The sequence below is a fragment of the Lontra canadensis genome, unplaced genomic scaffold (genome assembly GCF_010015895.1).
Source record: "Lontra canadensis isolate GAN:19392208 unplaced genomic scaffold, GSC_riverotter_1.0 scaffold2, whole genome shotgun sequence".
In the NCBI taxonomy this organism is placed as follows: Eukaryota; Metazoa; Chordata; class Mammalia; order Carnivora; family Mustelidae; genus Lontra; species Lontra canadensis.
Window position 1 is genome coordinate 30694109 of NW_022630996.1, and position 17421 is coordinate 30711529.

Genomic DNA, 17421 nt, shown 5'->3' on the forward strand with positions numbered 1-17421 from the left:
TGAAAGCCCAATTAGTTTCTTTCTTTTTCCTGAGCTCCATGGTGCTGATTATAGCATCTTGATTCTAGGCATGGTTCTTTCATTCCACTACAATATTGACATGATCCCAAGCAATGACCTAGTTAGCAATGCATCAGTCAGGGTAAAATGATAGAGCGTACAGTTGTAGAACTAAGAGTGAGAATATTATCATCTGATAAGGTGGTAGAGAAGAAGATCATTGTAGTTTATGACCCTTTGCGTTGTTAATATAGTAATCATATCTGGCAAGTATATGCTTTAAAAAAACTTTTACTTATTTGTTATAATTCGTTATGGGAAGGAGGGAGGAGAGGGAGAGAGAGAGAGTGGGAGAGATTGAGATTGGATCAAAGAAAATGTAGCCACAGTTTAATCACTACTCACTATTAACTATCTCCTAGACTGCCAACACTAGGATAATCCTGAAGATGTTTAATAGTGACATATACAATGAGGATTTTTTTTTTTCTGATACTTGACGATGACTGTGAGGATATTTCATTGCAGTTCTCCCTTTCTTTAGCAAACATATCTTTTTAAACTTTTAGTCTTTTATTATTGGCTTTATTTGTTACTCACATATCACTTCTGATTTTTCATATGAAAGGCTAAATCTATGAAATTTTAAGGTTTTCCTTCATAGTAAGTAGACATGCCTCTTGACTTAACCAGTTTAAGGATAGTATTAGGCTGGTATTTGTGTGTGAGCGTATGTGTGTGTGTGTTAAAATCCATAATAAATTTGAATTAAGTTCTTATATCAATATAAGTAAAATCCTTTTAGATTAAAAAAAACTGATATTTTTTTTTTGAGTGTTACCATTCTGTAAAAGTATGTATTGACCCTAGGAAGAATCCTCTAGACAACATTGTTAACACATACTTGTGAAAGCAGTGATACATAACCAGCATGTAATCCAGTAGAATATAAGCCCTTTAATGGTGAAAAATTTGTCCTGTTCACTTCTGTTTTTCCAGTGAGTAGTAGCCATGCAGTAAATATTTATTGGAAGTAACCAAAGAAAGTACAGTTAAGTAAATAGACTAAGGAATAATAATTTTAAACTTATGCTTTCTGATATGTAATTTTGCTTAAGAACTTTTTATCTAATTAGAATTAAATTTTAAGAATGGAAACACATATAAAAAGATAGATATATGTACCATAAATGGATTTCATTTCTTTCCTAGGCAAAATAGCACATGACTGGCAGCATATTGTTGCCTGGCTTTGCTGACAATGACACATTTTGCTTTTTCATACATTATTTGTATTCAACTAGACATGCTTATTTTCAGAAAATTTGAATTTTATTATATAGTTTAAATTAGAAAATGTATAATTCCTTTAAAATCATTTTTTTTAAAATGTTTTCTCCATACAAGGTGAGAAGATCAGTTGACATTCACAGTGGTAAAACTTTAGAGTTTTATTTTTTTTATAGGTAAAGTTTGCCATTGCAGCTGTATGGTATCACCAAATTGTAGGTTATATGGTTTGAGTACTTGGACTAGTGCTTAATTTTATGTGAGGCTTAGAATATAACATAGGGAGTATGAAATACATTCTTATTATTGAAGCAAACGTCTTTTTGCTCTTACTGGCAATTTAGATGAAATTTTAAGCAAGTAAATAGGATCATGATTTGCTTTGAGCATCTGTATTTATTTGGCTGTAACAAAAATACTTCATTTCAGTGTCCACTGTTAGGCGACTGTTCAGAGTGCTTATTTGCTACAATTTTTCTGAGAAAAATATAGCTTGAAATGCATTTTAAGCTCTATGCTGTTTGTTATAGTCCTTCAGGCAGGTAGGTTCAAAAGAAACATACAAGATACCTGAGCAAGTTTTTGCTGACCTATGCAATACCTGCCTCCTAATAGGTCATATTTCAGCTCCTATATTTTTGACAAATAGCCGGGCTCTAAAAAGCTCTGTCCAGGGTGCTGAAACATCTCATGATGTATGAGCATGTCTTATTGATAAATTCTAATGTCAGCCTCTGGGTGATAGTGATTCATCAGGGTATATAATTTTTGTTTGGGAAACACACTGAATTAGCAAGTTTGATATTTTGGATGTGTTAAAATTAACACAGTTTGTCCTTTTGTTTTAAAGAGTTCATAACAATTACCTTCCAGATTGTCAAAAACAGCAGGATTTAATTAGAAGCTGTCAAAGCTACCATAAAAGCAAATGTCTACATTAACAAATAAATTGGTATGACTACAGTGCTGGAAATGTTTACAGGCCAGTGACATGTTGATAACATGCAGCAAGTTATTGTAAGAAAAGTTAAACACTTGATTATGAGCAGGCACAACAACAATTAATGTAGAAGCCTTATAGCTTTGTAGAGATAAGTGATTTTCCTATAAAAAGTATGGCTTATTATCTTAAATGATTTTTTATTATCTCAGGATTTTTTTTTTGTTCACAAATATATTTATTTTGCAGGACTGTAGGTTTTTGTTTGGAAATATGACTTAAAACCCTAAAAGATTTTACTTATTTTCTCCAAGTGAAATATTTATATTTCCTATTTTAGATTCTTTATTTAGTAATGTTTTTGTCACTTCAGTGATCCTCATTTTTTAAGTTGTGTTTTTTAGGTGTTTTAAATATAGTCATAGAGAACTACACTTAATATTTTTATTTTCTTTTTTAAAAAGTTTATTTTTTGCGGGGGAGAGAGACAGAGGAAGAGGGGAGGGAGGGGGAGAACATGTGTGTGGTGAGGAGGGGAGAGGGAGAGAGAAACTTAAGCAGACTCTGCACTGAGTTCACAGTCGATGTGGGGCTTGATATCACAACCCTGAGTTCATGACCTGAGCCAAAACAAAGAATCAGATGTCCAGTTGATTGTGCCACCCAGATGCCCCTCTTTTCCTCTAAATTAGTCTTAGAAGCTTTTTCTTGTATTATCAAAACTTTGTTCTCAAATTTTTATTAAACTCTGGAATTATCTGATTTATGTCATTTTTATATGGGGGTGAGCCAAATAAAAGGCAAAATTTTATAAAATTGAACCTGATAAACTTATTCTACTAATAATCCAATATGCTTAAAGTAAAATTTTAAAATTCTAATCTTGGAAAATCCTAGTCTTCTAAAATCTAAAATTCTTTGTCATCCTGGGGAAAAGAATCATTGAGTCTGATCAGAACAGACTTCAAGTCAGCACAACTAGGTTAGTTGCTATATAAGTATAAAAACCTCTCTCTTTTGGGTTCATGTGAAACATGTTTGGTTGTTAGATTTGCAACACAGAAAATTATTAGATTATTTGCTTATTACTGCAGTGAAGCACATCAGGTGTTCAGAATCAGAGATTTGAAAAGTAGACCTAAATCATAAATCCTACCAAAAATTGGCAATATTTTCTGCAAAGCAAGCAACTTACATTTGAGCTACTACTAATTATTAAAATGAAACTTCCAGTTCCTCAGATATTGGATTTACATTATGTGAACTTACCAATTAAATCTACTCTAAAACCTGCTTGTTAAGAAAATATTTAACTGAATGCATGATATCCTTGAGGATTTGTTTTGGTCAGTAAAGGGTTAAATAGAGTGTTGTTATAGCCTTTCAGTACAGATAAAGTGCTCTAAATTCATTTTTGTGCATTATAAAAATATAATTACAGAACCCAAAAAGTACCTTAGCATTCAAAATTTCATTACGGAAAAACACTTTTAAAAAATATCATTTAAATGATACCTGATCAGATGACATTTCCCAGAAATTATTCTTTATTTAGAAACAAAAACAAGACAAAAGCAATTGATTTTAATCCAAAATGTATTTTTTTCTTATAAAAGAGGCCCACACACTCACTGTGTCTACTCTACAGAATTTGTCCATTTTATTACACCACGTGTCAATTCAAGTTACCTAGTCACTGCAAAAACTCGTGGCTAATATGTGTAATACAACACAGGAGGAGGTATTGCTCAGTTCAACTACTCTTATATACTTAAAAAAAATACAGAAATGTTTTGTCCACTTTAACTGTAGTCCAGACATAAAAGTTACATGAAAGTTCTAGAAAATGGAATTATTTTATTTGGTTGCCACAGTACCCTTTGAAGCCAGTTAATTAAAATGCTGAACTTGTACATATTTCCCTTGGTCTGGAGCAGCATTGGTGAAGCTTAAACGTCTTTCTAGAAAGCCATATTTCTCTGCTTTTTTTTTTTTTTAATTTTTCAAGCACAGCTGCAGTCTTAGCTTTTCTTTGAAGTAGGTTTAGTTAGTTGTTTTTAGGACATATTTGTTGGCACACCTATAACAGTTGCTTTCACTTCCAGTGCTGTACTTTTTTCTTTGTCTGTTTCCCAGAGGTTGATAAGAGGAGGATAAAGCTCACTGAATGTGAAGGTTGGTTTCTGTACGTAATTCCTCATATAGCCATGTCCACCATCACAATTCATTTCTTGTGAGAGGCAACTGAAAAGACATATCACACCAATAATCCCCAGAAAGCCTCCAAGGCAGGCCATAAAGGTTGTGGTGTTACTCTTTTCATATTCTTTTCGAGCAGGGTTCACACCTTTTGTGGTGACATTTACACATTGTTTCCTGGTTTTTTGATAGATGGTGGGAATATCAATACAAATTCTGTACTCAGTTGATGGGTTCAGATGAGTAAGATTATATACCTTGATATCAGATGGTATTCGGGCACTCTGGGCAGCATGGGAATGTTCAGTCTTGACAAAGGCGGTCCACTTAACACTGGATTTGAGAATTTTAGAACTTGCTTTCCAAGACACCAGAACTGAATTGGCCTGAACATCTTTTATTTTAATATTTAAGGATTCATTGTTATCCTGGGGAAAAGAACCATCTACTTTGATCATAACAGACTTCAAGTCAGCACCAACCAGGTTAGTTGCTATACAAGTATATAGACCCCCTTCTGTTGGAGTTATGTCATTTATATCTAGTGTGCCTTCAGAATGGACATAGAACTTGTCTTTCAGAGTATTAGGTAAGAGTTTTTGACCAGAAGGTGTTACCCAGTAGATTTCAGGCTGTGGCTCTGCAGTAGCTCTGCAATGCAAGGAAACATAGCTCCCAGATTCTAAATCCAGATTAGAAGGGAAGCTCTCAGGAGCTATAAGAGGGAGACAGATTTCCATCATTTCCCTGAAATGCACCTGCCGAACATTTTGGCCTTGGAATTCAGGTGGGTCCACGCAGAATAGTGAGTCTGGTTCCATGAATCGAATGTTAGTTTTGTTCATATTGATCCAACGGATGACGCAGTCACACCTGATGGGATTGCTGTGTATGCTGATCTCCTTGAGGTTTGGCAGAGACTCAACTGTACCATGGTAGAGGGCACTAAGGGCGTTGCTGTTGAGCATCAGTGATTCCAGCTTGGGTAGCCTGAAAAATGCATTTGGGTGAATGTAAGACAACCGTGGGTTGTTTGTAGCTTCTATTTTTCTTAAATCTGGCAGGTTATCCACAGCAAGATTGTCGATGGAAATCAGCTCAGGCATATTATTTATTCCCAACTCTTTTAAGTGTAGCATATTGCTGAAATCACCCCTCCGTATTCTATTAATGGGATTTTTATTTAGATCCAAGAATTTGAGGTTTATAGCTTTCTGGAGAGCAACATGGGGCACTTTAATAAGCCTGTTGTCATAAAAAGAAATGCTTTCTAAGTTTTCAAGTCCAGCCAAGGCATTATCTGGTATTTCCGTCAGGTTTATACCAGCTATAACCAGGCTGCGAAGATTGATAAGCGGCTTAAAGTTCATGTCTTTGATTCTGATGATTGGATTTTCCCCAATCATCAGGATCTCCAGATTGGGAAGAGCATCAAACCACTTACTGTTGATCATCTGCAATCTATTTGAATTGAGATGAAGTCGAAGAAGATTATGGAGGCCAATAAAGGCTCCGGGTGAAATTGTAGAAAGCAAGTTGTGATTAATATAGAGTTCTTGTAAGTTGCTCAGTCCAGACAGACATTTTTCAGGCAGCTCAGTTAGTTTGTTTTCCTCTAAATACACAGAAAGAAGCTGAGGCATCTTTTTTACATTAATATTGGTGACTGAAGATAAATTGTTTTGAGATAAGTCCAGGCCGGTGAGGTTTACTGGAAAGTCTATGGAGTATTCAATTTTTGCAATATTGTTAGTCTGTAGGAGCAGAATCTGTGTGTCAGCAGGCAGTCTGGCTGGGAAATTTAAAAGACCTAAATCATTGCAGTCCACTGTAGGTGCTTCCATATAAATGGATCTGGGTGTAAACCAAGGCCTGATTTCACATGTACATAATTGTGGGCAATCTGCTTTTTTATCTACAGCTTGTACTAGTGTAGTGATAGCTAGGCCAAGTAGCACATGAATTCGGAGTGGCATGTCCTTCATCTTAGCTTTCTTCTTCAGAAATTTAATGGGCCCTCAAGGATTCCACAGTCACTGCTAGGAAGTTAAGTAAGACTTGATTGATAAGGAAAATAGTTGCATTTGTCAAATGATGAATGCCGTAAAACTGCAGAGTTTTTCTTCATGGAAACACGTGCTGGTGCCACAATTGTCTTGTCCAGAAATGTCATGCATGTTGGAAAAAAGATCACTATCTCCTTTATGATAGAATACTGATACACTTTTTGAAGATGGAGTATGTATAGATGGTTACAGGAAATTGAGCAATTCATTTATTTAGGAGTGTAATGTTCAAATCCCATGCTTGTTCAGTACTTGCAGGAATAGCAGCGTGATGCTGACTATAATAAAATGGAACATAAAAGAAAAAAGAGAAGAAGAGTTAGTCCAAAGAGGGAAAAATGCCACAATTAAATCTCCATTAATTAACTATGATTATCTTACATATGATATTGTTTAGAGTTTATGATTAATTCACTATGTTTTGATGACACTGTCCTTGTAACTGCCTTTGGCCTACACATTGGACAGGCTGAGAAATTGAATCGTTAGAAGGCTGATGTTATAGTAAACATAATGAATATGCTTCCAGAATTTTTCTGTTATTTCCAACCTTCACTTGTTTATGCCTGGTCATTTTGTTTATTATATTTGTCATTCTCTTTGACAAATAGTTATAGGGAAAAAGAAAAAAAACTTTCAAAGGTGATATCTTGCTTTTTTTCTCTTAGAGAAGAAAAATTAAATGCTTATAAGCAAATAATATTGTTAGGTTACAGTCAAATGATTTAGCCTGTGGTTTCTCAGGTTCCCAGGAGACAACATTTAGAACCAAATTCATGTTCATGCAGTGAACTAGAAGTAGTAGTATTTAGCTGGATTTCCCATTTTCATTCATGTTTCTTTCCATAATCTCCTTTGTATAAAGTGATTTGAATTTTCCAGTATTTGGAAGAGATTGTCTAACTTGCCATAGATGTGCCTGCATATTGTCATTCTTTACTGAAATGCAGATTAATGTTTGACTGTTTTATTTTTCCCTGAAAATAACTTACATTCCATTAGTCACTAACAGTATAAAAGTAACTTTATTACATCAGTAAAACAGGCACTTAAGTACTCCTTCCTTTAAATAGATACTGATGTCTTTATCACATAAAAATAAGCAATCCAAAATCAAGTTGCAGTTTTGATATGTGCCATATTTTTAAATACCACACTAATTTTACATATACACTCCATCAATTGGACTGCTGGTGAGCTCTTCCTGCAAATGTCCAGGATGGCTGGAGCCGGCCTGGACTCTTCATTCTGGGACTTTTTGCCTCCCAGCAATGGTGGTCTGCTGAATGATCATTGTGTAAATACTGTTGACTCATTCTAAGATAAGATGGGTGTTTCAACAACAGGGATAAATATTTTTGGAGATGTAGTCTCTAGAGAGAGAGAGAAACATTTTTTAAGCAAAAAAAAAAAAAAATTATTTTCCAAAATCAAAAAATTTACAGTTCAAAGTCAAACCTAATTTTTCTCTTATCCTTTAAGAGATGTGATTTTTTTTTTTTAAGGTTTTATTTTGAAGTAGCCTCTACACTCAACATGGGGCTCAAACTGCAAATCAGGAGTCACATGCTCTATTGACTGAGCCAGCCAGGTGCCCTGAGATGTGATTTTATCTGAAATCTGGATCATAAAGTTCAGATTGCTAATTATCTTGAATTAAAAGTGTCTTTGCTTTTCTTTTTTCATCACTTCATCTATTTGATGATCTAAAATTCCATTTTTTAGTTATTTTTTAATTTATTTTTTTTGTTTTTTTTTTTTAAGATTTTATTTATTTATTTGAGAGAGAGACAGTGAGAGAGAGCATGAGCGAGGAGAAGGTCAGAGAGAGAAGCAGACTCCCCGCGGAGTCGGGAGCCCAATGTGGGACTCGATCCCGGGACTCCAGGATCATGACCTGAGCCGAAGGCAGTTGTCCAACCAACTGAGCCACCCAGGCGTCCCTATTTTTTTTATTTTTAATTGAAGTATGGTTGACATACAATATTATATTCACTTCAGGTATAAAACATAGTGCTTCAACAGTTATATACATAACAAAATGCTCATCATGATACGTGTAGTTCTCATCTGTTGCCATACTCAGTTATTACAAATTATTGACTATATTCCTTATGTGGAATCTCTGTGACTGATTTACTTTATAACTAGAAGTTCATACCTCTTAATTCCTTTCACTTATTTCACCCATCTCCCCACTCCCCTCCCCTCTGGCAACCACCAGTATAGTCCCTGTACCTATGAGTCTATTTGTGTTTTTTTGCTGTTGTTTTTTATTTGTTCTGCTTTTTAGATTTCACATATAAGTGAAATTATATGGTATCTGTCTTTCTCTGTGTGACTTAGTTCACTTAGCACAGTATCTTCTAGGTCTATCCACGTTGTTTGCAAATGGCAAGATTTCTTTTTTTTTTTTTTTTTAAATGGCTGAGTCCTTTTTTGTTGTTTTGTTTTTTTAAACTGGACCTTCTTTTGGCTATTATTCTTAATCTCTTTCAAGTAGACTCTGAGCCCCTTGAGGAGCGAATCCAATATAGCTCCTTCTTCAATGAAGATTCCTGATAAATCCTTGGCCCATAGGACCCTCCACAATCTGTGGTGTCTCTTCTCTTTCTCTGTATCTGTTCCTCACCTTCTGCCACTCTGCATACGGCCTTCCCTCTGTCAGCAGTGCTCTGGGTACCTCATCTCACTGCCTGGAATTCCTCTTTCTTTGTTGTGAGTTAACTCTTACTATAACGTCAAACCTCAGGTCAAGCATCACCTCTCCATGAAGCCTTCTGTATAAGCCCTCCCCTCCAGCTGTCCCTGTTCCTCACTGCCCTCCGCAGTGATCCCATGGCCCTAGCACACACCTCTGTCAGAATATTTACTTGATTCTCTGCCTCACCAAGTGTTTATCTCCCTGAGATCCCGAAGCCTGCCTGCCTTTCCATTCCCAGCTCCCAGGCGTGGTAATTAGAATGTAGTAGATTCTCCAGAAAAGTTTCCAGTGAAAGCATAAATGAATTATATTAATAAATGTATATATTCATCTTCTCTACATATAATTTAACATTCAATCTGTTTAATTTACTAATTTCAGTATTCAGCTGCTTCAACTTGCATAAATCTATTACACAGAATGTATGTTGCAATATTACTAAAATCCAAAGACTAAATTTTAGTATAATCCAAAGGAATACAATGGACTTTAAAGAAAAGTCAATCTAACATTATGTCTTCAGTTTATTCCTTAATTTTTTCAGTCAGCATTTAATGAGTACCTTCTGTGTTCCAGTTACTGGGTTAATACTAGAGGTTAAAAAAATGGCCTGGGCATGTTATCTTCCCTCCTTAAGTTTTTAGTCTGGAGGGGGAAGCACAAGTAAACAGATGGTTAAAATTCACTGTACAGCTGATATGGGAGCACATAGGAAGGATACCTGACTACAACTGAAATAGAAATCTACTTCCTCTTTCTTCCCAAAGTGAAGAAACAGCCTAAGGTACAAGGTACAAAATACATTTCTGCATGTTTCCATAAATCAGTCAGTTGAGAACTAAGAAAGCATAACTTCTGCCAATTAATCAGTTAAATCAACTTTCACCAATTGAGCAAAGAGAGGCCTATATCCATATGTTATCTAGAGGATTAGAAATATTTAAGATCAAACCTTCTTTTGGGGCACATTAACCTAGTAATGCCCAATAATGCCACTTTTTAGTTTGAAATTATTCTTCTCTTTTCTTCAATTTATATCTTTATTTAATTAGAAACTCTTTTCTGACCTCATTTCATTATCTATATAACTATATGTCAGATACAACCACGTTTGAACTAGATTTATTCTGGAAGCCTTTGAAAATAAGGAGAGTTGTGATAATAGTGAGCAAGGTCAAATTTTATTTCTCCAGATCTGTAGGAAGAAATTGTTAGTATGAGAAGCACAATGGAAGGTGTGGAAATTTTGCTTTTCTTCATTGTAATATTGATTTTTTTTTCCTCATGTCTTTGGAAATTATTATGATGCTTTCACTAATGGACTTTTTGGCATAGATTGTTTGCAGAATAGTAAGGCAGTAATAATATCGTAGTGTTTTATGGTTTTCAAAGCCTTTTCTTATTCATTGTTTATTTTATGTTAATAAGGACCTTGTTGCGTTGACAGGGAGGTAACTTTAATTCCGCCCCCTCTTTTTTAATGTAAGGGTATTTGAGACCTATCAGCCAGAGATCACACAGCTAATAAATGAGGGGTGACAGTAGAACCCAGGTTTTGTCTTTAGGCCTAGGCATCTCTTTCTAATAATCCACACTGCATATATACATAGAGATGAGATGAAATAATCCTAACCAAAGTGTATTATAGTGATTTTATTTCTCAGCAGAGCTGTCATTCCCTTGGTGTTCAGCTTTTCAAGGTTGGAAAATTAATTTTATCAATCAACTAAGAGTGATTAGTGTGTGGTTCACACTAACCAAACTCACAAGGGACACAACCAAAATGCCAGTACACTACAATGAGAAATATGACTGTCAGAAGAATACAAACCCCCAAATCTGCTGGTCAGTTCCTTTGCTTTGTTATTAAAAAAAAGTTGGAAATACAAGTTATGGTTCTGCAATTTGCTTGTGAACATAGATAATTTGACATAACTGCTTTAGTAAAGACTATATATCACAGGCCTCTTGAGTCTCATGGCCCTTGGCACAATCTTAGCCCCCAAACCCCTGTGCTGGGAGACTTTTCCTGGATTCTACTGAATCTAAAATTGTCAGACATTAGATTGTTACTCTTATCAGACATGAGATTATTTCATTATTATTCCCTCCACAGATTATGAGATTATATTATTACAGGCTGTGTTCAACTTCCTTTTGATTTGATTATGTTAGCACATTTGATTGGTGTTTAGTACCTAACTCAGGACCTCCAGTGTAGGGGTCATTAATCAAATATGTGCAAAATAATAACTCACAAATGTGTCTTTCTATAATTTGTATTGGATGATAATATATAGAATAGTGATGAAAATGACTTTTTTTTCTTCCCAAGTAACTACCAATAAGCAACACAGCCAGAACAGAATAAAGAGAAACAGATATACCCCCAGATTCTTATGGATTTTTTTCTTATTGTCTGATAGTTAAAAAGTATAAATATCACAATTGTATTACAAAGCATCCACTAGCAAAACAGAAAACGGTTTACTTTCTAGGCAATGATTTGAAAACATAGCTGTTCTTTAAAGCCACATTTTGGCTTTATTGCTGAGAAAATGGTTTCTGCTGTTGGCCATTTTGGGATTTGGGCTAAATAATTATAATGGTGGTATTGATTTTAGGAGAGATTTTCTTCTTTTTTAAAATTTTTTTTTAAATTTTATTTTATTTTTTCACTATTCCAAGATTCATTGTTTATGCACCACACCCACGCTCCATGCAATATGTGCCCTCCTTAATATCCACCACCAAGCCCTTCCAACCCCCCACCCCCTCTAAAACCCTCATGCATCTATATAAAAATTTTAAAATATATTAAGCTAAATATATTCCTTCAAAATAAATTGACCAATTTAATCCCATTTTCATTTTTTGAGAATTTTAATGCCATGGACCCTCTCACTTTTAGCCTATCTCTCCCCCATCTTTCCTTCTCCCATTTTAAGTTTTTGAATGCATTGAAAAAAATAATAAACTTAAAAAATATTTTCAAGCTTAGAAAACTTACATCTCATGATTATTGGTTTACTTCCATAATTTCCCATATTCCATCAATATACTGGGAAATTTTTTCTTCTAAAATAAGAGTAGGAAAATTGTACTTCAGAAAATTAGTATTTCAATTTGTATTTTAAAGGTTTTAGGACCATAGCTTGCTTTGGAGCCTAGCATAGGGACTGAAGCATAAGTCTTCAATAAATATTACATTATGAATGGCTAGATATAAAGTAGATAACATATAGGCAAGGTATTTTACTTGTCTTCTTTAAAATACAGTAAATAATTGGGGCACCTGGGTGGCTCAGCTGGTATAGTGCCTGCCTTTGGCTCAGGTAATGATCCCGGGGTCCTGGGCTCAAGCCCTGCATCGGTGTCTCTGCTCAGGGGGTAGCCTGTTTATCCCTCTTATTCTGATCCTTTCCAGTGCTCATGCTCTGTCTCCCTCTCTCTCAAATAAATAAAAGAATCTTTTAAAAAATATGGTAAATAAGCCACATAAGCTAATTTTACTAATGGTGTGTATTGTTACTAACATTGTATACATTGTCATTTACTGATTCCCCTTTTTTAGGGTGAACATTCATGTATATGGTCCTATTCTTAGGACCAACTCATAATTAACAAGCTTCTTTTCAGTTTTTTTTTTTAAAGATTTTATTTATTTATTTGACCGAGAAAGATCACAGGTAGGCAGAGAGGCAGGCAGAGAGAGAGGAAAGGAAGCGGGCTCCCTGCTGAGCCGAGAGCCCCATGCGGGGCTCCATCACAGGACCTTGAGATCATGACCTGAGCTGAAGGCAGAGGCTTAACCCACTGAGCCACCCAGGCGCCCCCAGTTGTTTTTTTTTTTTTAAAGCAAAACTATTTCAGATAATTTTTGTACCTTTTAGTTTTAAACACAACTGAACCTTTATTATATATTAAAGCAAATAAATTATAATTGAATACTATAAAACTTCAGAAGATAGTGTTAATGACACGTCTCCAGGAATGAAAACAGGTATCTCCAGGGAATGAATTATATAAAGCCTCTTTTAAATAACTTGAACGAATGAGTCCTATAAGTTTAATGTCAGCCCTCATTAGAGCTTATCATTTATCTACTCTTTCATTTATTCTTCTATTTTCTTTCCCTAAATAATTGCAGAGGGCCTACTGCATCAGTCATTGTGTTTTCATTTGTAATATGGTAAGATTTGTGAAAACTTGGAAGATTATAGATTATTTCTCATCGATGGAATATAATTTGACAGTTAAGGCTTTTTTGTGTGGGGGGGAGGGGTTGAGAAGACTTTTTAGAAAAAGTTTTAAAAGCATTTTAAGATGTGGAATTTTATTCACTTAAGAAACATTATTGAACAGCTATGTTTTGGCAGGCACTGTTGTAGATGCTGGAGAGTCAGCAATAAATCAGATGTAATATCTACTCTCCAAGTTCTCAGTTATCGAAGGCGTGGATAGCAAAGGATGCCATACAACAGATTTGACACAGTGAAAGTGTATGCTCTTCTCTGTGGATGTACCCAGGAGGGGTACTTCTGCTTCCCACAGAAGCAGCCTGAATGTTCTGTGTTCTGTTATGATACTGATTTAAAAAATCAACTGAAGTATACTAGGGAAACAAGGGGCGGGGAGAGGGGAGAAGATTTAAAATCCACTGTCAGATGAATTTTTATAATGCTAAAGCACACAAAGTGTGCCTTCTTCTCTGTACCTCATTTTATGTATTATAAAGACTATAGAGCCTGAAGAAGAAAAACATTTAGATATTTAAGTTCAAAAATTAGTGGAGATAGGAAGTTGCCATGGCTACATTAAAGCCCAGTTTTTCCTTTTCTTCTATAGTAAATTGCTAGCTAAGTTCATTTGTGTAAGGAACTTAAATTCTGTTTTTCCATTATCTGACTTTATATTCCTTTGTTGTAATACTCAATCTTTCTTCAATTTTAATTGAAGGTTCCATATCCCAAAAGTGTTCTTGAATTATACTAAATGCATTCTTGTAAAAGGGTATTCGTTTCTCCTTAAGAAATATTTATTTTCCAGTTTTTCAAAACTAATTAATTGCTTGAATTTATAGGTCAACTTCCAGGAAGGAGATAATGGTAACCAGAATATTTAATGAATGTTATCTTATAGTATTTATCTGTTAATAAAAACAAAATCAATACATGGGTGCCTGGGTGGCTCAGTGGGCTAAGCCTATGCCTTCAGCTCAGGTCATGATCTCAGGGTCCTGGTCTCAGGGTCTTGGGATTGAGCCCCGCATCGGGTTCTCTGCTCAGCGGGAAGCCTGCTTCTCCCTCTCTCTCTGCCTGCCTCTCTGCCTACTTGTGATCTCTCTCTGTGTCAAATAAATAAATAAAATCTTTAAAAAAATCATACAGAGGAAAAAATTCGCTTTGAGATATGAAACATGGGTCAGGTTTATTAGATGATTTTATAATTGTGGAAAGGACATCTTACTTTCCTGTACCTCAAGTTATGGATCATTTAAATTTAGAAATTGGTTATATGGTAGTTATGGTTCCTTACCATTCTAAAAGGTGTATACTTCTCTGTGAGCATGAAAGGTTTTTAAAATGATGTCTAACAATAGTTGTGGGTAAACTGACTTATTCAGTTTAAACCATTGTATTTAACTGATAGCAAGTTTACATTTAGTACTGTAGATCTATGTTATTAAAACATTAGGGTCAGTGAACTTTAGTCATGAGGTTTTTAAACGCTGTCAGATTAATTATCTGGGGTTATTCCTACTTCATTTCATGTTTATTTCTACACAGTAGTAAATAAAGAAGAGAGTTACTGTAGTCATCAAATTAAGGCACACTAACCAAAGGGTAAATAAATTGCCCGGATTAGCTTCCTTAATTGAAAAATAAGTTGTCGGTAACTATTAATACTGACATATATACAAATACAACCATTATAATTATTTGCTAAATTGAAATCTAGGGACTTTTTAAAAAAAGATTATTTATTTGAGAGTGAGAAAGAGAGAGAAGGAGAGAGAGAGAGAGAGCAAGCACAAGCTGGGGGAGGGCCAGTGGGGAAGGGAGAAGCAGACTCCCTGCTGAGCAGGGAGCCTCATGTGGGGCTTGGTACAGAGCTTGATCCCAGGACCCGAGGTCTTCATGTAGAGCTTGATCTCAGGACCCCGGGATCATGATCTGAGTCAGAGGCAGATGCGTAAGTGACTGAGCCACCCAGGCACCCAGAAAGGTAGGGATTTTTGATACTATTGAAGTTTTAGCCACCTGGATATATTTGGTAGTATCATATAAAATCAGCCTATTTTTGGTGTTGTAAATTCTTAGGTGGAAATGAATATAGAGATCCATTGGTTCTCAACCTCATTTCAGTTGTGAAACCCTTCGCATAAATTCTTGTTCCCATAAAGTTTCACCTGTATTTACATTAAGTCAAACATAGGAGAGAAGATCTATTCTGGTGAGCACATGAGGTAGGGTGGTGTTGGAGAGTATGGGAAGGCAGACATCTGGAAAGATCTAGATGGTACCCATGTTGGCTTTCCCAACCATAGCATCTGATCCTGAATGGGCTCCAAAGACCTCACGTTCTGAACCATCCATCCTCTCTTAGAAATAAAATAGTGGAGGACCTCAGATGTGAAATGACTCATGCAAAGGTGGCTTATTCTAAAGGACTATTGAAAATATGGAGAGACTTCGGGCATTCTTTCTAGTGCAGATTCCCCCACCATCTCAGTCTACAGGCCTGCCGCAGTTAGGTCCGTTTCCCTTGGCTCTGACCGAATCCAGATTGGTTTCTGGATTACAAAGTGGGAAGAATCCCCAAGTGGGGTGGGATAGCACTCAGCCTTCATGGTCAATGTTAGCCCCCTAAGGGATGGAGCAGGGAAAAAGGAAATGCTCAGGAAGAGAGTGGGTTTAGTGGTAGCAGTTAATAATGATACATCAATGCCACACATATCCCAGGTGTCACTGGTCTCACACCTTACGTGCATTCTCACAGGTAGTCCTCGGGTCCGCTCTTTTTGTAGACACTGTCATTACCCTTACTTTTTATATATAGGGCCAAAAAGGTTAAATGACTTGCCAGATCACTCTCCCTCAGATGTACATTCAGATCCCTTCATTTTGCTTCTGAAGCCCCATCTTAACCTTTAACTTTGTTAAATTAATTAAACAAGGAGGCAGTTAGACTGAAGTCGCCCTAAGGTTACCAGGGGCCCATGCAAGCAAAACAAAATCTAAGCTAGTCGATGCCTCAAGGTTATAAAATTGAAACCAACCAGAAACGGCCAAGTTGGCTTTAAACCAGAGTCAATCAATAATTCTCTATCTTTGCTCCCGCACTTTCTCTATAAAAGTCTCTCTCTAAGTGCCTGTCAGTGACGGCGCTTCCTGGAATATTCTTCAGTTGATCCTTTAATACTAGCAAACTCTACATTCTCTCAAATGTTTATTAACATAGCACGCATCACTTTATTATCTATTCAGAATGGTGTTCCCTCTCACTGGATGGGTACACTGGTTTTTCTTATTTGTTTCTCCTATAGGGGAAAAATATGCAAATGAAATTTCAAAGGCAGCACAGTGGGAGCTAGGGAAAAAAAAAAAAATTTTTCTGGGTCTAGTTTTGTTGTGCCAGTCAGATAAACCATATTGTTCTCTTAGTTCCATGCTAAATGTGTGGGGTTCAAGTGAAATTTTCACTGTTGTTTCCAAATTGATTATTAATGTTCTTTGAAACCCCATAAACATTTCCTACATAGTTGCCATTATACAGAAGTCTGTTAATTAGAGCAAAATTAGTCTTGTTATTGGACAGAATTTGTACTGAAATGTAATGGATATCCATGCAGTTAATGGATCCTATCATTGAGATGGATTTCCTTAAATTCTGGCATTATCAGATTCTCACATCAGATATTTTGAGATTCTCAAACTGGCTTGGATTCTCCCCTGTCCTTATGATAGGAATAGCCATAGATACAATGAAAAAATAACCAGGTGGGTAGATTTGATATTATTTTGTGTCCCTCTCATGTTCAAGACTTTATATTTGAATACAGAGAACATTCCTGCAGGTCTTAAGTCATGTACTATTTCTATACCTTATGAAATTAAGCTTGGGATGAATTTCTCTTAGAGAAACCAAGAGTAACTTAAATAGCACAATTCTTTTTTTCTCCCAAATCTTAAAATATGCTGTTAGGCAGATTTCGAGGG

The 17421-nt window shown here is 35.7% G+C and overlaps 2 protein-coding genes across 3 annotated transcripts in view; one reads left to right on the forward strand and one right to left on the reverse strand.

The window, feature by feature from the left end:
• IMMP2L (inner mitochondrial membrane peptidase subunit 2) overlaps positions 1-17421 on the forward strand; it is an 859460-nt gene that overhangs the window by 397692 nt on the left and 444347 nt on the right. The window lies entirely within an intron of this gene.
• The window catches only part of LRRN3 (leucine rich repeat neuronal 3), a 36000-nt gene continuing 22391 nt past the window's right edge, over positions 3813-17421 (reverse strand). The window contains exon 2 of the mRNA XM_032871284.1: positions 3813-6773. Within this exon, the coding sequence (XP_032727175.1) occupies positions 4288-6414 (2127 nt within the window). The 5' untranslated portion in view covers positions 6415-6773 and the 3' untranslated portion in view covers positions 3813-4287. The remainder of the gene's footprint in view (positions 6774-17421) is intronic.